The sequence below is a fragment of the Fukomys damarensis genome, unplaced genomic scaffold, assembly GCF_012274545.1.
Source record: "Fukomys damarensis isolate Sample0158 unplaced genomic scaffold, DMR_v1.0_HiC HiC_scaffold_35, whole genome shotgun sequence".
Lineage (NCBI taxonomy): Eukaryota > Metazoa > Chordata > Mammalia > Rodentia > Bathyergidae > Fukomys > Fukomys damarensis.
In genome coordinates this window covers 33,029,261-33,054,664 of record NW_022900947.1, presented here as the reverse complement: position 1 = coordinate 33,054,664, position 25,404 = coordinate 33,029,261, and the positions used below count along the sequence as shown (strand labels likewise).

The window sequence follows — 25,404 nt, the reverse complement described above, 5'->3', positions numbered from 1 at the left end:
ACTCTTACTAACAGATGTTGAATCAGAAGTCAGATTTGTCTTAAGTGGCAACTTCAGATGAAGTAACAACTCCTAATTTTCCATTATTTGAGTAGTTGGCATAAGAGCATTTGTTGGTACATGACTAATAATTTTTAATTTTAATAATTGAAGTTTTCAAATGCTACTTAAAACAGATTTTGTTTTTAATAAGGTAAGGTCCTACACACACATGGGCATGCTTCTCAAAATATTGTCTGATAATTATGTAAAACAAGGGCTGTGTTTTAGTTATAAGGATAGTAATAGAATGGTTCATAGATTTCAGCTAGCAAGGAAGGAAAAGTTCAAGTTGTATGAGTCTAGTTAAATGAGAATTTTAGTTTTCCATTGCACAGTACATTCACACATAGAGTCATGCACCCATTTAACAATAGGGCTATGTTCTGAGAAGCACACTGTTAGGTGGGTGATTTTGTCTTATGTGAGAACACCCTAGAATGTATTTACACATGTTGACAGCTAGAGCATCGCCAGGCGGTATCATCTTGTGGGGCCACTATCTTATATGCAGTCCCTCACTGACTAAAACATTCTTACAGAGCACGTAATTGTATATGTATATTTATAATGCATTTATACACACTACCTGAATGCTTGCACTTTACCATTTTCCAACTCTTATTTAAATAGTATTTAGTATAAGATCTTAATGGTATAATTGACAATGTGAAATAGGAAGAAAAGGGCTAAAGTTGTAGGGGAACTGGGAAGGGTAGGGGAAAGGAAAGAAGGGAAATGAAAAAAATATGAGAAAATGGAAAAATGGAAATAAAGTGTTTATAAATAGGGAAGGGAGAAGGGGGTGAAGGGAAGGCAGGGGTATGGGGAAAAATGAGAACCAAGACCTGTCATGTAAAGGTACAAGATCCCAATGATGAATGGAACTGTACTGCAAACCTAAAATGTACCAATAAACTCAATGAGGAAAAAATAAATAAATAAATAGTATTTAAGATGTAATATCTTTTTTTTCACTAATACAGATGTATGAACTTAATTGCACAAACTATCAGTTTCTGCAGTTGTTTATTATATTGAGAAATGCTGATGAATGTCCTAGTGCTCTCTAAATGTTAAGTAACAGTAGTGACATTTTCTAGTGGAATTCAAATCAGCCTAGCTATGTTTCTCTGTGACTGGTTTTTTGTAATACCTTGATAAGTCTTTTTACTTATATATGAAGTAGTTTATTGCTAAAATATTTTTTAAAGCTGAATGTTCCTTGAATGTGCAGAAAATAGTCATTTAATATGCTACTCGTTGTGTCCCAACAGTGTAACAAAGTTTATAAAAATCGTCACTTAAGATTTTTCTCCCTCTGTTAAAATTTTTTGATTAAGAGATGTTTATCCGTTTTAGGTTAAATACATATTTTCTGACAAAACCGGAACTCTCACGTGCAACGTCATGCAGTTTAAAAAGTGCACCATAGCAGGAGTTGCTTATGGGTGAGTTTTCTTCATCTGCATCTCAAAAGTCGTCCTTTGCATTCAGGATGCCATGTTTTCTACACTGTACTTTGGTATTGTCTTCATGGCGAACAGTATGAGGTGGGTCTTAAAAGTGTTAGGAGTTGTAGCAGGTCTCTCTCTGGCCCTGATAAGAAGACACATTTCTCATTGTGCTTCTGTGAAATCAAGTGGTTTGAGTGTGAAAAGCAGATGTAGTCAGGCCTTGGTCAAGTTTCAAGTGAAAATACTATTGTCGTTTCTCTGGCCGTTGTTTTGAGTGATTATTTTTCCTGTTAGCTCCTCTCTTCTTTGCGGTCATGGAGCAGTCTCAAATTCAGACGATGGGAAGGAGGCCGGGATGTGAAACTCTTAATCCAAGAGGATAATGAATATTAACAAAAGCTTTTATGAGGCTCTTACTGTCCTTTAGAATGTGCTTGTTAGGCATCCATCTAATTTGTTTATTTCCCGGTGTGTTTGCCTAAGCCATTCAAACCCCTTCTCTTTGAAATTTGAAATAGAGTGCTGTAAGAAAGTTAAAGTCAGGCTGGGGATTTAGTTGACTGGTGCTTCTGCCTGCCTTGCAAGCACAAGGTTCCGAGTTAAATCCCCGGTACCAAAAAAGTAAAAATTAAAAAAAGAAAGTCAGAGTCTTCAATTCCCCACAAAGGCATGATTGAAAGATAAAATATACTTCTGACTGATTGCCATTGGCCTATCAGCAAATGTTCGCAATTCTCCTTGTCTGCAAGTGAGGCCTGTAATTACACAAACATTAGCACTTGCTTTTTGGGTTTTCTGGCTAACCCATTCTTCCCATTCACACTCTGTCTCTAGACAGTAAGTCAATGTAAAAAGGCTATTGGGTTTTAACATAATTTTTTTACCAATTTTTGAAATTTGGTTAATGGGACCATTTCATGAAAAATTTGAAAGGTGCATGAGTATTCCTATACATGTGGCCTAAAGAGAAATAGGTGAAAGCAGATAGGCCTGTTCTTTGGGACAGGAGAGAGTGTGATGAAAAATGAGTTCCAATTATATGTGTAAATGAAGTTGAGATGATTGAATAGTTTTTTCACGCTGCAAAGACAGGCTGTAAAAAGCATAGGTACTGTTTGTAGGCCTGGATCTTGTTGTTGCCTCCTTCCTCTTCTCTGAGAAGCTCACTCCTCACCTTTCCCAGTGGCTTTGGAGCAGGAGCGTTGCATGCACACTTTTGGCATCTTGTGCTTACGTGTTCTACCCACCGTTACCCCAGAGAAGAGAAGGAAAGGCCTATTGTGATTCTATATTTTCTCATATTATGCATGCACTGTCAATTCTATGCCAGTGTTGATTTTTCACACAAATTCATTCACCGATATTATTTCTGTTTAATAATTGATACCCTTTTTTTTTTCTTTGTGCAATTTCCAGTTAAATAAATAAGTTCTTCAAAGTATTGATTGGGAAACTATCAGAACAGAAAACTAAAACAAGATCTTGTCTCTCTTCTGCACTGTACCAGGTTTCTCTTGCTCTTGGAACAGGTCTGTAAACACTCCTAGGCAGTAGTTCTAGAGAGCAGTGTTCCTCCTGTGTCTGTTGTTGATGCCGTCATTAACCCCTAGCAGAGGGCAGAGTGGGTTCGAGCACAGTATTGTCCTCATATAGATTTCGCTGCCAGTGAAGCACATTTCCTCTTCGAAAAGTAGCATTTTTTAATTAGGGCACCCTTGGGTTGTCAGAACCTAAACATGTTCCCATTTGCCCATAATAGCGTCTAATAGGGAGAAATATAGTAGTGCATGACCTTGTGGCCCCAACAGAAGAAAGCACGGTGTTTTCCCCCACCCCAGATGGCAAAACAAGAGAAAGTGACATAAACTTTCAAGTACCAACAACTGCTTTTGAAGTTACAAGTTTTCAGCTTACCCTTCTTCAGCCTGTCTAAGGAAGATAAACCTGGTTTACCATAGATAGAAGCAAAGGTAAGTCCTGTTGCAGAATTGAGAATTAAGAGATGTTAGTGAAGTAATCACACAGTCAAATATAAAATCCTAACACTATGAAGTTACATGTGAGTGTCTGATGGGGAGTTGGTCTAAGCAGGGAGGTCAGAGAATGCTTCCTGGGAGAGTGGTACTTGAGCTAAGATCTCAGAATGAATGAGATTAAAGGAAGAACTTACTGGGTAGGTACGACAGCACTGGCACATAGTATAAGGGTAAATAGCCAGTAGCTCAAAGACGCTACAACTGCTGAACAGAGATCAGGAAAATTCGAGCTGATAGGATCAAGAGCAGATATGCACATTGCCTGTTGCTCATCACTCCCGGGAGAGCACTTGCGGTCCTGTACCAGACTCAGAGAGAGACACTCTTACCCCTGAGCTCTGGAGATTTGAAATGCATGATGTGGGAAGAAACAGCCCCTCTCCTGCTGTGAATGAGATCAAGATCTGGGGCCTAATTCCAGTGCACCTTGGCAGAACTTTGATGCAGTGTGTGCAGAGCCTCCCTTGGCAGTGTACTGGAGCAAAAGTCCAAGCCTTGAGGTTGATCAGAACCTTGCAAGCGCAAGGACCCGAGTTCAATCCCCGGTACCAAAAAAAAAAAAAAGAAGTGATTGTCTTCAACATCAAGCTATAGCCAGCCAGTTGCCACAGAGCTTCACAGCAAGCCAGCTCGTGTTGTGGGAGACCAGCCTACAGTGGGGAGAGTGAGCCCTTCCTTGTAAGCGTATACAAAACCCCTTTAGGAGGAGAGAGACTAGGGAGCTAACAGGACCACTTCCATTGTCAGTGGGGTGATAGAGTAGATGGAGAGCTGGAGGCAGTGTAGTGTTTTAGACAGAAGAGGTGCTCTGGAATGTCCGTGTCCTGGTCAGGTTGATGAAAGGGTAAAAAGAGAAGGCGGACATTCAAGGAGAAGGAGAGTTGTGTGAGTTTTCAACAATTTATTATTGTATATTTGTCAAAATCAATAATAACTACATTTGTACTGAACTTACATTTTAAAATTTACGTCTAATAATTTTAATCCTTTTTTGGGGTACTGGGAGTCGAACTCAGGTCCTTGAGCTGGTGGCAGGTGGCAGAACCACTGAGCTAATTCCCTGGCCCTTAATAATTTTAATTTAAAAGAAAAACATCAAATGAAAATATATCATAACAGGAATGGGAAATAATAAAATCTACTCTGTCATGTATTTTGGGCCTCTTGGGACTGAATACATGATTGGCTGGTTGAAATGAAATACACGAAGAAGACTATACCCATGTTCAAATGAGCTGTCTAATGGATAAAGTTTAAAATATTACTGAGCACATTTTTTGTTTGAAATAAAAAAAATTTAATACATAAATACAGTTTTAAGTGAACATTTTTTAATATTAGCCTTTTAAAATGAGGTTGAATTGAATCATAGAAACAAAATAACTTTTACTTTAATCAACCTTTTAAAAGAACTATCATCATGTCTTAGCCAAAGTTCTTTCTAAAATGTACAGTGTTTGGCAAATTTTATCAGTGTGATACTTTGTTCCTAGGCATTAAGATGTTTGTTTCATTAGAACACTGTGTTCTGGCTATATATAAAATATATGATTATATTATGAATGAGTTTATAATCAATATGATTACTATTCCATTGGCTTTCACTTGTATTTAAATTACTAAGTTTAAATTTTTCTTACTGAATCTTGAATTCTATGCATAAATTCAATAAACTTTTTGATTAAGGCAGATTGGCTTTGCAGTTACAGGACACGTTTGTAAACCTGCCTAACTACCATTAATCATCATCTTCTACTTACTATACTAACTTGCCATTCTTCCAGATTCAACTAAAAGTTCATTTTCTTAGCGTTTCAGAGATCCATCTTTCAGTACTTACCTTCCCTTATTCATGGTTTTGTGTTCTCAACCTTTCTGTGATTATTTTTCCTTTCTTTCTGTCCCTCCACTTGCTTTCTGAAGCCATGTCCCTGAACCTGAGGATTATGGGTGCTCTCCTGATGAATGGTAAGCTGTGTGAGCCTGTCTGTCTCATTGGTCTCTAAAAGGTTTGCATTTCATTGTTCTGTAAAACACATTTCATTTTGAAACACATTTTGAAAACTGCATTGCTCACCAGGTTGGGTGACAGTGCTGTAAATTGAATATCCTTGATTTTCTATTGAGTAACCTTTATAAACAACATTTAGTTTAAAGGTTAGAGTTGCTAGAGTTTTATATTATTTATCTATAATAAAGTCTGTAATGATCAACTCCAGTGTTCCAGTCTCTGTGCTGTGAACATTATAAGATTTCAGCTATGACTCCTAAAAGTTATCTTGTTTTTCAACTCAGCAGTGCCCCCTTCTGCCACTTTGTGTACACCTTTCAAAAGAGACGCAGCTGAAACAACCCAAACAGTGGAAATTGCCTTTTATATTTTTCATTATTTTATAAGCCTGTTAAAGGACTAGAAAATGATTATTTTTAAATAAAATACCAGGTAATAATGTTCAGAGACTTAGGACTAGAGTAAACTGCGATATGATTTAGTTACAGATTTATTAAATATGGCATTTTTAGGCTTAATTTAACTCTTTTGGGTTTTTTTGTTATTGTTTTACTTTAAAACCTATGTATTTACATTTTCATCTAGGCTGGTATAAGTTATTTTGTTATTTCTGTAATTCATCATGATTTGGTGACAAAATTTGGAGAGATTCTTTAATGATGGTGACTATTACATAGTGAAGCTTTATAGTTATGTTTTTATTGTTAGATTATATATGTATTTTATGATTAAGCCGTATTTCCAGTATGCATCAAAGGTCAACAATAGTTAATGTTTTTCTTTTTTCTTTTTGTTTTTTTGAGACAGTCTCACTTTGTAGTACAGGCTGGCTTTGAACTCACGGCAAATCCTCCTGCCTCTCTCCTGAGTGCTGTGATTACAGGAATGCACCATTATGCCCTGCTAACAGTTAATATTTTTCAACCTGGAACTTATTTCAATAAAGTGGAGATTTGATGAAAATGTCCAATACAGATGCTAATACCAAGGGTTGATAACAGAGACTGCTGCTTGATTCATGTAACAATTAATGAGTCATCACATACTCACTCATACATAAAGTGTCATGCATTTAACACACAACTAAATTTTTAGCATTTTTTAAAATGTGCCAAGCATCTTGTAGTTGGTGGATAATTGAAGTTTAATGTTACAAACAAATTTACTTTTAAGGATTTTTAAATACAGCATTAATATAGGTGTTTCCTATCTTTATAATAAAGTAAGTTTCTTTTTTATATACTTGGATTCTCTGCTAATAAAATAATTACCTGTAGACTTGCAAAGATGAAAGAACAAATATTTCTTGAGCTACTGCTACGTCCTGAGTCATGTGGAATGGCCATGGGTGTGGACTCTGGTCTGACCGCCCAAGTTTGGATCCTGATCTCCTGGTGCTCTTGAACAAATTCCTTAACTCTGTCTGCCTATCCATATTGGCAAGACTATGTCCAGTAATAATAGCTACATCCTTAGGAAGTTTCATAGATGAAATGCATTCTATTCTGAGATGCTCTGAAGAGTTTTTGGGCACAGTAAGTCCACATTGAGTGTTAGCTTTGCTGGCCCTCACTTAACTCTCATGACATTTTTGACATGACCATTTTAGAGTTGATAAAATTTAGGCAGAGAAGCTGGTAATTGGCCTCAAAGAGTATAGCTGGCAAGTGTGGGAGTCAGAATTAAAACCTGGCATAGGTGGTTACATTATATCCTATGGACTTTTAAAAATACCTGCTTTTAGAGCCTTGCAACTTCAAGGTAATTTATTTTGTTTGTTTGTTTGTTTGTTTGTTTTTTTCACTGAATATTGTTCAACCTCAAATTTATTTCAGTAAATTGTTGTGTCATTAAGCAAGAGCAAGCAGAGCAGGTAAATTTGACTGATGGAAAGTTCACACAGATACACAACTTTGTACCTTTATAAACCTGAGATTTGCCCAAGCTCATCCAATTGGCTTTGTGTTGCCTAGGAAATCAAGATCGGGTACAATCCTCATTGAAATTTGTGTTGCAGGCATCTGACTGTGTTTTTCATGCTGCTGGTCTTCAAGTGTAGGGAGTGTAGATGGCTATAAATCAGAACTCTGAAAGTGCACTCCAAGCTAGATGTTCAGTAGTTTCACCTTTTAATTTGAAGTTCACTGAAATCCATATGTAAACCTGCTGAGTTGCTTCTACTTTACTATCCCACTTGAATGAGTATTCACCACCAAAATTTCAAGTTAGGGGCTGTAGATTTAGCTCAGTGGCACTGTGCCTGCCTCACAAGCACATGATCCTGAGCTCAATCCCTGATTCTGAAAAAAAGTTTTTTCAAGTTAAAACATACTCCATACAAGTTTGAAGGCAAACCATTTCAAACACTTTCTCTTGACAATAAAAATAATAAGATGATGGTTATAACTCTACGCATCTAAATATATTTATATTAGTTAACCTTCCTGTCACTCAAACAAAATACCTGACACCTACAACTTAAGGAAGAGAGGTTTATTTTGGCTCATGGTTTCAGAGATTTCACTCCATGGTTGGCTGGCTTCCAGGCAGAAATGGCGTTAGTGAAAGAGGGTGGCAGAGGAAAGCTAGCTTCTCAAGCCATGGAGGGCTGGAAGCAGAGGGAGAGTGAAAGAGCCAGAGTAGAAATCCCCTCCGTAGGCACACCTCCAGCAACTCACCTCCTAGCCACACATTCAATGATGAACTCATCAGTGGATGAGGCCGGATGAATGTACCATCCTCATGATACAGTTACCTTCTAAAAAGCCCCACTTCTGAATAAATAAGACTTTGGGGGGACATTTTAGATCTCAACCATGATACTATGAATATAGTTTACATAGATAAGATTTTTCCCAACTAGTGGCTACTTACTCCAGTAATGGTATGGTTTTCTCATTGCTGCCAGCAACCACGGCAAAGCATATACCCTCACAGATTAATTCCTTTCCGTTAAAAGGCTATCATCCCTAAATTGATAGTATCAAAACTTCGGGGATTAAATAAAAAGATCTTTTATTTTAATATCTGTGTAGCCATTGAAATATGCTTATTTGCCAAAACAATATATTTCCATAACCATTTTTTGCTTTTGTAGTAAATTCTAAGCATAAACAAAAACAAAAAAAGTGCCCATTACTTGCTTCAGCAGAATGCACTCAAGGCCAATTTCAATCTATCTGTGCTTTCCTCCCACTATTTTGAAGCAAATCTCAGATAACATTATTTCAGCTTTTCTTAACTATTTCATATAGTTTCATATTATTCTGATAGTTTTTTTAAAGCAAATGATAATGAGGCTGATTCTCCAGTGTGATTAATGTTTTCTGTGTGTAATCATTTCACTGTGGTTTTGAGTGTTGTCACATTATACAGTGGATAGTACTGATTTCTATTTTCTAGTCATTTATTTCCCCATTTCATTCCAGTCTATAATTATGTTGGAGTGAATATATTTATTTATTCTGCTGCAAAAACTAGGCTCGCTAAAACATTCTTCCAGGTGTGACCACATAATAATGAGATCTCACACATCTATATTAGCATTAGTCTTCAAAGCAGTCCACTTGGCAGGTAATTTATTTATCCCTGTGATACAGCCTTTCACAGAATAGATTTGAAACTCCTCTTGTAATTATCTTCAGAAATACTTTAAGTTATACAGATAACTGGGTCCCATTACTTTGATCAAAACCAGGCTTTACTAAAAATATTTTGAGTTTAATCATTTGTGCATATTCTTGGACTTATCTCAACTTGTCTTTTAGTAACAAAGTCATTACTAAAACCTAAGTTTCCCAACACAGACTTTTGATTTGGAAGCAGCTGTGCTGTTGAAAAGCAGGGCATGCAGACCCTTTGACAAAACAGCTTTCTGTGGGCTGCCTCTACCCTGAGCAAGGCAGTGTTGCCTGCCGCAAAGAGTGAGCCCTCCAGACTGGTGAAATGGGCACACACCCCCAGACCCTAGATGGTGCTGACTGGGGAAAAGCTACTCTTCATAGTGCTTATCGCCTTGGAGAGCTTTCTTCTGACAGTTCTACCTCAAGCCACCAAGGAGTCAGCATCAACTTGGAGACCACTCTCAGTATGCTGTGAGCTTATCCAGGAAGCCGGTATCCTACGCTGCCTGCTGCAGATGATCGTGACTGCCAGGCAAGTGCTGGTATCCCAGCATTTGTCTTATACTAAGTCCATTGCAAAGTGTATCGTGCAGCATGCTAGAGGCTTGTGTTCACCTGGCCTCCAGAATAGATTCCAAGACTGATAGGAAACTTAGAAAAGCCAGTGTATGCCTTTGCTCAAGCTTACATTATTTTAATAAAATAAATTATTAAAGTAGAACAATGACTGCTCGTAGAGCTGGGTCTCTACCTCTGTTGTAATCATCACCAGGTAGTTAGGCATCTTCAGAGATGTTGGAGTGTGAGCACAGTCCGCACAACATCTAGACCCAAGGAATGACATGAATGCAGGGTTCATGCCATTCACCTGGGCCCATTGTTCTCACTGCCTGGTTGCTCAGTTGTTTCTGTTGGTTCCTTTTTTGGGGGGGGTACCAGGGATCAAACTCGGGTCCTTGCGCTTGCGAAGCAGGCCACCGAATCCCTGAGCTAAATCCCCAGCCCTCTGTTGGTTCCTTTTGTTTGAAGCAGATCAATAGGGAATTCAGGTAGCCTTCTTTAGAACCATGCAGCTCTGTACTCAGATTAACCTAACACACCTGGAAAGGGAAGTCAATAAGAGAAAGCATGCTCTTCAAGAGGCAGAGGCCAGGGTAGAGGGCCTGCTGCATGCAAACATGCAGTTCTAGAAGACTTTCCAGCCTTTGCCTGCCCTCTGTGAAAATTCCCCAAAGAAGGCCAAAGAAATGAATCTGCCCTACTCTTTGCAAAGAACACCAGTAGGATATCGGGAGATTAGAAAGCTGGGGCTGACAGCACCATGAACTAGGGGTGTGACTGTGGGAAAGAGTGTATCTGAGGCCCTATGTTCTATCCCCAGCTCCTCTACACACACCTGCTGCATAGTAGGAAAAGCAACAAGGCTTTGGTTCTGTGGATCCAAGTCACACATTTGCACTGGTAGCATTCTCTGTGAAGTTTCCCACGTCTAATAATTGCAAGTACCCATCCAAGAGCTGCCCAGACGTCAGAGCCAGGCTTCATCATGTTTATGCAGCCATTCACTGTGCAGCAGATAATTGTGGAAACATAAGAAAAGTTATCACTACAGAGATCAGTAATAGGAATGGAATGTAAGTGGTCATAGAAGCAGGCTATAGACAAGAGCAAGACCACCTTGGGTACAGCAGACATGGGGGCTGAGAAAAGGGTCCCAAAGTGACTGGCCAGCCTAAGGCTTCTTCCCAGAGGCATATCTAGGGGGCTGCCCCACTTCAACCCATCCCAGTTCGGCATGTAGCATAAGTAGTCCCAGAGCACAGCTTCCTAGGAGAAGTTTACTCTGAACTGAATGATGAATTTGGAGACTAAATTGAGGAAATCTTTCAGGCTAGTCGGGCGAAGCACACGCCTGTCCCTGTGCACACCTGGCCAGGGCAGAGGCCACCTCAGCAACAGCCTGTAGGAGACTGGATACAAAAGCAGGTGCATGTGTCCTATAGATGTGGGTTGGTGCTCACAAGCTGTCTCTCACTCCCATACTCATTTACTACATTAAACCAAGAATAGTTATTCTTAGAGCCATTGCCTCTATTAGGTTAAACTTACATACGTGTTTGCAGTGTTCCACAATGAGAAAATGGCCATATTGCCCCTTATTCTCTATCCGTGGTATAATCAAGTGTATCTAAAACAAGTTAAAGATACATAGGAAAACTCAAATTCTGTCAGCTTTGAAGTTGCCTAGAGAATTCTGATTTTTTGAGTAGGAGCGTATTCAGACATGGGTTGAAAGTTGTATATTTTTATTATACTGTTGAGTGCAGGCAACCAGCTTCTAACTAGACAAGTGTCCTATATTTGTATTCAACACAGTTAAACACAAGTCTCTCTACTCGGGACATTTGGAATGTTAGATATTTTGAAGCTTGTCATTCTGCTTGCTTGTTAAAGTGTGCGAGCACATGCCCAGAGAGCAGCATGCTCCCGTCCCTACTCCCTGCACTCATTAAAGGAGCTAATTTATGGAACATAGAAGTGGTTTGCAGCCACACTGCCTTTGTCTTCATGTATGTATTCTTGTGTGCGTGTGCATAATGTACACATTGAGTCTATGTGCAGAGTATGTATGTGTTTCAGTTAACTGATGGATTTTGTTCATATTTTTAAATATATTTTTAAGTCCACAGCACATTAACATGTTACAAATTCAAAGGGTATAAAATGGAATTTAAAAATTTCTCCCTTTCCTCTCCAACACCCCTCTATGACTACTTCTAAAGACACCAGTGTGGCCAGTTTCAGGTGCAACCTTCCAGATCAACCCTACAAAATTAATTTCCCTCATATTTTGAAGCAGTAAAGCATACTGTACACGTTATTTTGTACCAGCTCTTCATTTGACACGTGTTATTGAGACCTTTCTATGTTCCACACATTTTTAAGCAACATTTTGTGATTAAAAATGTGCTGCTAAAAATAAATTTGTACTTAGAGCATTTTACACAGGCAGATTACTAATACAATTATTCCCTTGAATTAGAATTGCTGGATCAAAATATTTTAATTTGAATCTTACCCAGTTGTCCTTTGTAGCGATTGTATTACCAGTTTACACTCTTACCAATAACACATGCATGCTTTACTGTTTTGCTACAATTACAGTAGCACAGAGTTGTCAAACTTTATTCTTGCCAAGTTGATAAAATTCATTGGTCTGATTACAAAGGTCAGATTGCATGCATATTTAAAGCCACTTTTACATCCTTCCTTGTGAGCTGTGTGTCTGTCCTTTTGCCATTATTGTAATGTATTGTTGCTCTTTTTTTTTTAATAAGTGGGAAAATTTTTCCCAGCTTATTGACTTTGACTCTTTGCCTTGCTTGCAGTAGTTTCTGTGTTACAAAGTATTTACTAGTATGCAGTTGGATTTATCTATATTGTTTTTTCTAAATTATATATGAAATCTAGGTTTTTCTTATTCCTGAGGGTTTTTTTCCCCATATCTGGAGTATTTTTGTAAAATACTGTATCAATCTGGAGTTTATTTTCTTTTAAGGTAAAAGGTATGACCTCCAAATTTTTTTCTTTTTTACTTATCTCATGTTACGTGAATTTTGAATTTTAAAAAATTCATAGTCTGTTATATATGAACAGATATAACTGATTAGGACATATACTTTCCAAATTTTCTATTAATTTTTCTTGTTATAGGGATCCTTCATTTTTGTATGAACCAAAAATAATTATAATGTATTATAACTTTTAAATCAGACTGCAAGAAGCTGCAAATTATGAACTTGCAAGCTACATGTTCATTCTCTCCTGAATTAACACTCCCTGCCTAATGGTTGTAAAACACCAGAAAGTTTTTGTCTCTTTAAGAGCAAAGTGCCACTTGAAAATTTCTAGTGGGAAAAAAAAAACCTAATGAATAGTGGTGTTGGCTTGCTTTTCTTTTTTGACCAACTGTTTGCGAATTCATACATTTTTATCAACTGATAATATAAACATTGTTACTTTTTAAATAGGTCTTTTTCTTAAATGATATGAGCTTCCTGTTTGTCTGTTTTTACTAAAAATGAGTGATTCGTAAGATTTTTAGAGCACAGCGGTAATTCCATGCCTGAGTCATCCAAGCCAAGTTGATGAGAGGATGCGTTCAGGATTTTTCAGTCTTGGGAAAGAGGCTACTTTCTGGGAGAAGAATTCCTGTTATCCATGGTGAAGCCTTCACTGGGAAACAGAAGGGATGTGTCTGTGTAAATATTTCACTCGCACATCTAAAGTTGCCCAATTAGAAATACGTTTGAAAGTTATATCAATTATGGCAACTGGGATTTATGAGATGAAAAAAATTACTGGTAAGATTAATAAGATATATCTTCAGATTTATGAAGGCTTTTAGCCTGGAATTACTTCCTTATGCAAGATGTGACTGTGAATATTCTTTGACATTTCAGTTTCTCTAACAAAGTTGGAAAGTATAAACTACGAAACATTACAGAATACTTGGGATTGGACAGTACTGGGGATTGAACCCTGGGCCTTTGTACTGAGTTCCATCCCCCATCCTTTATTATATTTTATTTTGAGACAAGGTCTTGCTAAGTCATTAAGGCTGGACATGAACTTTCTGTCTTGCCTGACCCTCCCAGAGTGCTGGATTTACAGGAGTTTGCCACTTAATGAATATATTTTATTAAGAAAAAAGCTTTATAAAGGCTCGCATAAACTTTTTAATAAATCAACTATTTGTAAGAAAAAAATGCCAGTTTTTCTACCTGCCCATTAATAAATTAAGTTATTGAATTTTCCTCTCCAACTTTGAAACCAAAGTAACCATAACAATAATATTAATTGTTCATTTTGCCTCCCAGAAATATGGTGAGAATTCTAAAGTATAACATGCTAAGAAAGATGTATTACAATTTTGTTAAATAATAGACTAAACTACTATATGTAAATAAATGTCTATTATAAACTATAACTTCATTAGTTTGGGGGGAAATGTGTTCCATTTAAAATACTATGTGTATTCCGTTATTTTGAATTCAATCTTCAGTAGTTTCCCCTTCTTTTCCAACTTTTTAAAATGTGAAAGTTTTGATTTTCGGTACCTTGGTATTCATACTACTCTGTTGACTTGTAAAAATTGTGATTAAAACTTTCTGGGTTTTAATTCTTTATTACTAGGTACATTTGTTTTTTTCCATGGTGACTTCTGAAACTTCTCATGTGCACAGAACTCATATATATGTACTTTCACTCTTTCACAGTATTCTCTGTTTTGACGTTCTTACTTAAGTGTTCCTTGTTTTTCTTTTGATTCTCTTAAATTGCATGGCCATCAATTAATGATAGCTAGGTTATAAACTGACTCTGTTTATTTCGTATGAAGTATATAATACATTTGCGGATCAAAAGATAGTCACGCGACAAAAAGTTCCATACACTTTTATGATGACCAGATGTGTTGTGTTTATAAATATTAGCTCAGAATTTGTTAATGATAGAGGTTCACATATAGTCTATTGTGTTTTTATATATCACATGATAATGGAGTGTTATCACTACAGATACAGTAAAAATGTGTGTAGCTAAAGTAAAATAATTAATATTTTACAATAACTTCATTAATACCCAGAATCTCAAAAATTTAATTTTTAAATGTCATGTGACTATATAATTTGGCTCCAAGAAAATGAACTATAAAATTGAAATATTTTCACTACACTGCAATTGCCTGTCACATTTTAGAATGCTTCAGTATATTTTATGATAAAATCATGAAAACTGTGGCTTCTTCTTTACAAATTCAAGCCATTTAATTCATTAAAAATTTACAGGCATAATGATTATTTTACAAATGAGTTATGAACAGATGAATGGGCTTTATAAATGAGCTAGATTTGCTTCATTTTTTCTCCTTTTAGGCAGAATTCACAGTTTGGAGATGAAAAAACATTTAATGACCCATCATTGCTGGAAAATCTCCAGAATAATCATGTAAGTGATATAAATCATTATCTTTTCTTTAATGAGCAAAAACTAGTGTTTCTCAACTATCTTATTTGTCTTTTGGGTATATATATGTATGTATGCATATACTTTTTACTCCATAATCATTTTTAATAAATATCATAATCTTTTCTAAATCCCTTTTACAAGGCCAACATGAATTCATAGTAATTGGAAATTTAGTTTTGATATCATTTATTCTATCACTTCACAATGTTTAATTTTACATAATTGTGGAACTCATATGAAACAACTCACTGTTAATTTATAAAATGTATTTTCTTGTGTAGGAAAGTAGTAATTTCATTAATGCTGAGAGTCCTAAAAAAATTGAAATTACTATGAAAGTGGAGTTACTTGCTCAATATCATAAAACCAATGCTAAATCTACAGTAGGAATGCCAGACATCTTCCACCCAGTGTGAACTGACAGAGTTATGAAGCCAGTGACACTTACTAGGGTTCCAGCAGATTAAATTACGAGGTCTCTTGGAATTTAAGTATTTTCTTACAGTTGCTCAAATTCGGTAGGTCAAAAGTTGAAGTTATGATTGCTACCCAGAAACACTTCTGCTGTAGCCTGGATGGATCTAACACCTCTGCCTTTGGGTAGGACTCTAGCTAGCAGTGTGTTCACATGAGTTCCTTTATATGTATTTTTTGTTGTTGTTGTTTTGCTTTTGTTTGTTTGTTTGTTTCCCTTAAGATGATCTTCAACAAAATACTTGCATCAGGACCTACAAAATGTGGAGCTCGCAACTTTCTTCCCTGTTGTTTTCTCAGCTCCAGTAAATTGCTCCGTCACCTGTTTTGTTACTCTTTCTGTGAACTCAGGGCTTGCCCTGTATGCCTCCTCCTCGGTCTATGTCAGACCTCCCGTGGCACTCCAAGCCCTTATCTGTGCTGACTTCTAGAATATGCGCCAAGCATCTGCTTCATTTCGCTCCTGTCCGGTGCGCCGGTGTTCCAGCTGTGGGCTGCTGCCATGACCCGACCCGTGTCCTTGTTTCCTTCTCGTCCCCCTGCAGTCACTGTTGCATGTGTCAGATGGAATGATGCCATGGAAATCAAGTCCTGCCCCATTTCTATTCAAAGCCACTCTCCGGCATCTCTCTTCATTCACAGAGTTATGTCACCTGGCCCCTGCCTGAGGCACTGGCTTCCTTTTGAGCTACTTTTCCTTTCTTTCTCCTGAGGCCACAGTGTCCTTTTTCTGTTTTCTCATACTTTGATCCTTTCCTCTCTTGGGCCATTTCAGACATGTGCCACTCCTCCCTGGTGGAAATCACTTCTCTCAGTTCTTCGTGATGCTAAGCCCTCATCCACTTAAATAGAAATATCTCCTTATCTTGAGAATAATCGCTCTCCCCAGTCACCTTTCATATTTGCACATTGTCTTTGGAGTTCTCAGCACACCATCCATACTTGTACGTTCATATTCCATCTCTTCCCCAAGTCTAAGTGTCACGTGCCAGGGACCACGACTGTTTTGTCTGCTGTTTAGACTGAACACAGTATTTTTCAAGTAATGTTCTGATTTACCTTTCCAATCTCTTCACTTTGTTTTCGGATTCTTATTTTTTTGCCCACTAACGTAGAGATCTATTTTTCCTTTACAAATTTGAATGATATGTTCCTTCATCAGAAGCCAGATAGGAAGATGTTTAACTTTAAATATCTATCTGTCTCCTATCCATGCTTAGCTCCTTGCAAAAGAATCAATCCACTTTTCAGTTTTCTTAGGCCACCAGAGTCCATTATTTGTACATGGGAGTAGCTCGGTTTTTTGTTTAGTAAGACCTGAATCGGGTAAAGGTTTTTGTATTTGGAGAGGGCAGGAAAGGCATTACAGAGAAATCCCCTGTCCTTGTCACCCCAACCCACTGTAAGATTAAATGCCTGAACTTTAAATCTGATCAGGAATTACAACTGGATAAGTGAATTTCCTGTCCTCCAAAGACAGAATTCATCTTTTTTTTTCACCATACTATTCCTATAACAACACGAACTTGTCCTTATAAATGTTGAGAAAGTGAATGAAGAAGTGCGAGAATGAATGGAGTTGAAAAAAGTGTGCATTTGCTTCTACCTGGTCATAATCTCAGGCCCCAGTGTTTGACAGTTGTGTTTTTAACAGTCAGATGTAGAGTCACATTACTGTCATTAGCGTCGAAAAGTTTAAAAGAAAAAGGCTGAGTTATGTGTCTATTTCTCACAGCCAACTGCGCCTATCATTTGTGAATTTCTTACGATGATGGCAGTCTGCCACACTGCAGTACCAGAGCGAGAAGGGGAGAAAATCATTTATCAGGCTGCATCTCCAGGTAAAAATGAAGCAGTTATAAAACACTTTTCTATAGAAAATGGTTCCAAAACTTTGGCATGTGTGGATACAAATAAATTTAATTTTAAAAAGATAACCAAATTATGCATTTTAAATAAACATTTTCACTTACTAATTAGAGGAACTATGGTTTTCAGATGAACAATGTATGTGTTCAAATATATAACTTCATATGATTTGGGGTATACAACATGAATTATGTGGGAATTGGAATTAAAAAATCATGCGAATAAAAAGTTTATATATGCACATAATAATTTCCCCTTTTGTAAATAACTAGAAATAAACAATTACTCATAAATTGCTTTGGGACAATAAGTAGATTCCCTACCTAATAATAGTGATGTATTCGGCTAAAGAACTCAAATACTGCTCTCCTTTTCTGAAAATGACAGCGATCTTGTTTTGTTTTTGTCTGGGTTTGGTAAGTTTCATACATTTAAAGGAATTCTATAAAATAGTAGCACAGTTTTCAATATTGAATATTTAGGCTTAATTTTAGACATTTTCAGTATAAAATTAGGTAAGTCAATCTAATAATTGTAAAATTTTAGGGAAAAAAAGACCATATTTTGAAGAACTTTTGCTATTTTCAAATTGTATTCACAGTGCCTGTGATTTGTGCCAAACTGCTAAAAGGGGAAAGAAATAGTACATCTCATATGGTTAAAATAAAATCTATGTGAATATTTTTATCCCACATCCTGTCATAGTATTGAAAATATTTTATAACTCAGTGGTGAAAGTAGTTAATAAATAATAGCTAATAAAACATTAATTCCCTTCAATCAATTTAAATTGAATCCGCAAATATTAATGTTAATTTTTCTTTATTCAACATATTAAAATGAAAAAGGATAAAACTTAAGAAGACATTTTTGTGCTATTCATTTCAAGAAAGGTTTTCTAGGGGCTGGGGATTTGGCTCAGTGGTTCCGGCTCCTGCCTCGCAAGCATAAGGACCTAGGTTCGATCCCCAGTACCAAAAAAAAAAAAACACTCTTCACTTTGTTTTTTTGAATCTTACGTTTTGCCTAAGAACATGGATATGCTTTTCCTTTATAAATGACATATTCCTTCATCAGAAGTCAGATAGAAAGATGTTTAACCTTAAATATTTGTCTTAAGTGTCTGTCTTTAAATATCTGTCTGTAAGTATAAAGAATTTGCTTAAATTATCCTTCTAGTAAGGGTGTATATGTGACTAACAGTGAGATTTAATATTCAGAAACAAAATGTTGGGACCCAGGTGTGTCTCAAGTACTCGTTGTTCTTCTTGGTCCTCTAACCTTGTCATGTAATTAATTGGAAATGAAACAGATTTCAGCCATAGACTCCAGAATGAAAAGAATTTTAATTAAACAGAAAACTGTTTTATGTGCATATATTTCTCTCGCTCTCTCTCCTCTCTCTCTCTCTCTCTCTCACTCTCGCTCTCGCTCTCTCGCTCTCTTTTTCTTGGTACCGGGGATCGAACTCAGGTCCTTGCCTTGCGAGGCAGGTGGTGGAACCACTGAGCTAAATCCCTGGCTTCTCTCATATTTGAGGTAACTTTTTTACATCATATTTGCTTTTGCCTCTTCCTTTGAAACAGATGAGGGAGCACTGGTCAGAGCAGCCAAGCAGCTGAATTTTGTTTTCACTGGAAGAACACCGGACTCGGTCATTATAGATTCAGTAAGTTATTTATAAGCTTCTTTTTAGCCAAGGTAACATATGTGCTTAAATTCAAAGATAATGCAATAACAAAAGCCTCATAATAAAGCAGATGTTTCCCACTCCAAAAGCAACCACTGTCTATTCTCTTTTTTTCCATTTCTTTACACATTTATACATGTCATACTTTAAAAAAAACGTGATTAAAAATGTGATTGATACTAAAGTTTGATATTATATATCAGTTCCGCAACGTTTGATCGTGTTTTTCCGTTCTGTATGACTTTCTGTTCTATTCTTCTAAATGAGGACTTATTTTTATTGTCAGCCTTTTGCTTACTCTTCTCCATATTTCCATCTTTATTATGATTATTACAATTTTGGATGAAGTAAGTATTCAGGGAAAATTTTTTAAATGGACAGACTTGATCATATATATATATATCACAAAAAATGACATCTAGTTGGCCAATACACACAAGAAAAACCATTATTAGTCCCCTAGAAAATATAAAACTACAATGACATAGCACCACATACCCACCTAGAAGGCTAAAATTTAAAATATCAACCACACCAAATGTTAATGAGAATAATCAAATATTCAAGCCAGTATTGCTAATAGATGTGTAAAGTGCTATAATCTCTCTGGAAAACCTTTTAATTAAGAGTTTTCTAATAAAGGTAAATTTACACCTGACTCTGCAATTATAGTCCATTACATAGGAATAATGAACGTTTATGTTCACCAAAACAAAATGGAATCTTCTTAGGTGGTTTATTCACAATAGCCAAAAACTGGAAACAAACCAAATGTTCATCAATAGGAGAATAAACAAATTGTGAAATGTTCCTGCAATGGGAATATCTAAACAATAAGAAGGAATGAGTTATTGATTCATCAACAGAATAGATGATTCTCAAAAATATCATATTCAACCAGAAATAAAATACCAGACACAAAGAAGTACATCCTTTCTAATTTCATTTATTTCTTTTTTTGTTTTCTAAAGAATTAGAAAAAAATATTGAGAAAAAGACAGCTTCTCTCTAAGAGAGACAGAAGGGGGGGCCATAAAATGGGTTTCTAATTTCATTTCTATTTAGCTTGATATCAGCTAACAGGGATTTATGATAACAATTCATGACAGTGGTTGCCTTAATGCAGGGAGGAGACTGATTGGAAACCAGCACAGGGGAATTTGTGGGATGTGGGAATGTTCTGAATCTTGATCAGGTGGTGTTTCAATAGACTGCATTTGTCAAATAATACGATTCTTATTGAGCTATACATTGAAGATCTATATGTATTTGATTAAGTACAAATTATATCTTATTTTTAAATTATTTGCTGTGTCTTGTATACCTGTACGTGGCTAACACTGTTGTATTCAGAATATTTCTTTTTTTAGTTTCATGTTTCTTAACACAAAATTATTTCCTAAAAATATTTTTCCCTTTAACGATAACTCCCTTGCCTTTTCAAAAGTTGTTTTGTTTTCTTTCCATGACTAATTGTTGCCCGTAGTTTCTTAGTGCAGTTTTACTGTAGCATCACACCAGATAGTCTCAGTGGGCTACTCTTTCCTCCTGTCTGACTACTATTCTAAGATCTGTTTCTGTGGTGCTTGAGATTTCTTATGATTAGGTCCTGTTTTATTTTCCTGAAAGTCACCAAGTTGCCTTCAGTATTTTAGAAGAAAACAGTTGTTTGTGTTGACACTTTTATTGTAAAAATAAATGATCAATGTTCATTTCTGAGGAGCCTAAGACATTTCTAACTCTATATAATCATTTGTACTTTTCTTTCCTAGCTGGGCCAGGAAGAAAGATATGAATTACTCAATGTCCTGGAGTTCACCAGGTAAAATAATCTACTCTGATTTGTCTGGATATGATAAATTTCCATCAGCTTTACTTTTTCCCTTTTAAATAACTGGAATATGCTTTGTTTTTATTTAACTGAATTTAGGAAAGATATTACATTAAAATATTTAGTACATTTTTAATTATCATAACTGTGTAAATCATAAACACCTTTTTTCAGAGCATTGTAGTTCCTAATTTCTGGTGGCAGTTAAAAAATCTTTTGGAAATATAAGCATCTGACTCACAAGTCTAGAGTATAAAGCAAGGAGTCTGATGGTTGGTGTGTTAGCTTCCTGATACTGTACTGTAATGAACACCTGAGTTTATAGGGAGAAAGGTTTATTTTTGCTTACAATTTTGGAGGGTCCATGTCATGATCAGCTACCCTGGTTGCTTTGGGCCTCTGGTAAGGCAGCACATCGTAGCAGGAGTGGAAAGCACAGAAGAACTCCCTTTGCCCAGGTATTGAAAGAAAGAGGCTCTTCAGAGCACAACCTCAGCAAACTAAGACATCCCACTGGATCCCTCCTCTTAAGTAACATTTCCCTCATACCTCCCTGCAGACAAAGCTTCAAAGACGTATGTGTTGGACAGTTAAGATCCAAAACTATACCAACTCATGATCTATAAACAATTCTACTGATTAGGCCCGAGATTTATGTGGAAAAGGTTCACAGACACATGGAAGGAAGGTCTCTGATAAGGGGAGAAATATTTCCTTCACACTTTAAAAAGTTAAAGGAAATGGTGCATACATAGATGGATATGGAGGTTTTAATGACAGAAAGAAAGCAGATTTCGTGTCTAAGGCCTCCATCCCAGTTAATCCCAAAATTCAGAGTCTGGTTGAGGAAGAAGCATGGAAGACTTGAAAAGTAGAAGAAGTGTGCTATGTGGTTTTGCAGAAGTTAATAGAGCAAGATTCTTAAGAGAAATACAGAAGGTTGGTGTGCAGTGTGGAGCATTGGTATTAAGAGATCCTGTCTTTACTAATCTCCCTGACTTCTCTACTCTACCACCAAAAGGGATTCCCAAAAGCCCTTGGGAATTTGGCCAAGAGAAGAAAGGAGCAAGGAAGTTGATGAACTTCCCAAATTGAATCCAAAGCTGATTAAGAAAGGCATAAATCACTGGGCATGGTGGCACATGCCTAGAATCCCAGCACTCGGGAGGCTGAGGCAGGAGGATCACTGTGAGTTCGAGACCAGCTTGGACTACATAGTGAGTTCCAGGTCAATCTCAACTGCACAGTGAGACCCTGTCTCAAAAAAAAAAGAAACAAAGGCATGATTCAAGAAGGGCTGAATTAGAGTAATGTCATGTGTCATAACAAAGGGGACCCAATTAAATGTATTTCTAAAGTACTGTCATCCCACCTTTTCTGAGATTTCAGTTTCCATACTTGCAAGTCCCTGTGGTCCACTGCACTCCAAAATTATTAAATGGAAATTTTGGAGAAAAACAATTTGAAAGCTGTATATAAGTTTTACCATAATATATTGTTGTAATTGTTCTGTATTATTATTATTAGCCATTGTTAATGTCTTACTGTATCCAGTTTATAAATTAAACTGTCATGGTTCTATATGTAGAGGAAAAAATATAGGACATGTAGGGTTCGGTGCTGTCTCTTGTTTCAGGCATCCACTGGGGGGTCTTGTAATGTATTCCTCTCAGATAGGAGAAAACTGATGTAATCTTTGAAAAACAATAGTTGTGAATGCCTAAATTGTCTTTCACTGTACTAGTGTTTGCCATTATGTGATTTTATGTTTAAAATTGATGTAACTTGTAATTCATTTTTAATACCTCTGAAAACATGGAGCCAGACTCTGCTCTGCTCTGGTGGGTATTAACTCTTGTGGATTTCCAGGGAACCATTTTGTAAATTATTCCTCTAGGACAGCAGATGGTACCCTGGTGGGTTAAAAACCATAATGTAACTTCAAGGGTACCCAACTATTCACCCAGGGGACAGTTTGTGTATGTGGGAGGATAGGGCTCATATTTTGGTTTATTTTTTTACTATGAGTATTAAAATATGTGAGGCAGTATGATGACACATTGTGGAAAACCTCTTTCTTTCAGTGCTAGAAAAAGAATGTCAGTGATTGTTCGTACTCCATCCGGGAAGTTACGACTTTACTGCAAAGGAGCTGTAAGTTTTTATTTTTGTCTTTTACTATTTAGATTTATGATGCTTTATTATAATACATGTTAGGCATTCTGCTATGGAAATGCAACACACATGCTTAACATGAAGTTGCTGACATCCACTTTTGTTGGTGTTTTATAGTAACAGTGTTCAGCTTCTTCTGGTGAAATGTGGAATTCCTTCAGAGTAAATTTGGTATGTTTAAAAAGATTGGCCTAGGTCATTTTTATAATTCAATTTTATATGGAATATTTGAGGCTTATATGAACTGTGTTCACAAACAATACAAAAATTTTTTTTAATTTTATTAGAATTTAGTAATTAAAACTTTAATTATTTAAAGACCATAGAAATGGGGAAATTGGATCATAATTATTGCAATTATTGATTATTGTTTGTCTTTATTTTAATTATAACAATTTCTGGCCATTGGTTGACCTTGGAGTATTAACAGATTATATTGACAGAAACAGTAATGTGTGTTCCAACTGAATTTTCCTAGTTAAAATATGTTTATACTTATGGAAAAATGAAAAACATACTGACTAGGGCCTTTTCTGTTACTAAGATCAGTGTTTTCCTTTTGAACTGTCCTTTCCTGGTACCTATTTTATAAATTTCCCAGCTTAGAGCTTTGCAATTTTAAATTAGAATAAACAACTTTGCTTTATACCATGGAAATTTGGAAACTGAACTTAAGAAGCCCAAGTCTTTTATTTAAATTTCTGTTTAAAGTGTGAAATGCCTTGGTTTTAAAGCATTGAAATGCAATTTTCAGATGCCTTGGTTTTAAAGCATTTTGGTAGAATTATCGCATGATGTCTCATGAATTTAGTTTTAGGATTCCTTTGGTTTTATATTCCCATTGATTTAAACACCTAACATTTATTCATTGAGAACATTCTAACACCAAACCTGAACTGGACTTTGGAGATATGAAGTCAAAGCCTACAATGCATCAGGATCTTAAGACTAGCCAAGGACATGCGTGTAAAGAGAACATTAGGATATAATAAATAGTAAGGTGCACTGTAAAGCTCCTCCATATCCCAGTGGTAACATACACAATGAAAAGAACTCCCACTTTAAATGTTGATATATGCCTGGTCTACAGCACCCAAATCACATCCTTCTATTCTTAGTTTTCAACAGTCTTCTACCTAAAAACGTTGGAAAGTTGAAGCATTAAATGAAAACCAAAACCATTGGACTTCTCGTTAAAGATCACAAAGATAGTATGTGTATATTAACTTGCTTAATGCATTGTTTTCCATCCCTCCTGAATTGGTTGTGAAGTATGGTCAAGTAGTAAAAAGGCATAAACATGTAAAACAGCAAGCAATGTGTGAGAATTATTTGTAATTTGAAAGGGAATAGCTGAATGTGTGGTAAAAAGGTGAGTGTGGGGTGGGTCACTTTTTTTCCTTGCTCAAGAAATTGTACTTGTTTCTCGATCATTCCGTTGCTATTTGGGAAGGTGATTTAAGACTGAAAACCTGCACACACAGCTCTAGTTGAGGCCACTGATGACAGACCAGCCACGAGCTGATAAGGATGAAACAGACCTTTACAGAGAAGATAGAGGAGGAAGATTTAGGACTTACTCACTGATGGCCTGTGGGTGCTGAGGGAAAGGATTATCTAGGGTCACTGTAGGATTGCTTCTTGGCTTATAGAGTGGACTGAAGTAGGTAAAATCAGTTTGCATGGCAGAGAATTGGGAGCTACATTCAGGCTGTAGGGCAGAGATACCTCAGTTTTATGGGGGAAGAAGTTTGGGGTCCAGATACAGTAGTAGGACTTAATAAGTGTGGCTAGAAACTAAAAGCAGGGATTGATAAGATCTTGTTTAAAGAAAATACTACCTTAAATGAGAGGAGAGCTAAAAGGAAAAAGTAGAGCCAGGAGGGAGCCTGCTAGAGTGAAGAGCCAACAGGTAACAGGAACTACAAAAAAATCTAGGTAGACAGGGTTCATTGATAGAATCAGATGAGGGGAACAGGATATAAAAAGAGTTAAGATGTGTTATGTACATGTACCAACTCTCTGCCATGAATGGCAGGATAATATAATATAAACATGCACTCATAAAAACGTTAAAGAAGAGATTCCAAACATTTCCTTCCCCTACAAAAAAGAACACATTCCAGTCAAGATAGTGAGGTATGTTCCTACTGTAATATATCCCCTGTA

The 25,404-nt window shown here is 36.5% G+C and overlaps 1 protein-coding gene across 1 annotated transcript in view; it reads left to right on the top strand.

The window, feature by feature from the left end:
- Positions 1 to 25,404, top strand: part of Atp8a1 (ATPase phospholipid transporting 8A1) — a 222,484-nt gene that overhangs the window by 90,510 nt on the left and 106,570 nt on the right. The window contains exons 16-22 of the mRNA XM_010625163.1: positions 1,402 to 1,490; positions 5,456 to 5,500; positions 15,103 to 15,175; positions 17,406 to 17,511; positions 19,126 to 19,208; positions 21,002 to 21,051; positions 23,145 to 23,214. Of these exons, the coding sequence (XP_010623465.1) occupies positions 1,402 to 1,490; positions 5,456 to 5,500; positions 15,103 to 15,175; positions 17,406 to 17,511; positions 19,126 to 19,208; positions 21,002 to 21,051; positions 23,145 to 23,214 (516 nt within the window). The remainder of the gene's footprint in view (positions 1 to 1,401; positions 1,491 to 5,455; positions 5,501 to 15,102; positions 15,176 to 17,405; positions 17,512 to 19,125; positions 19,209 to 21,001; positions 21,052 to 23,144; positions 23,215 to 25,404) is intronic.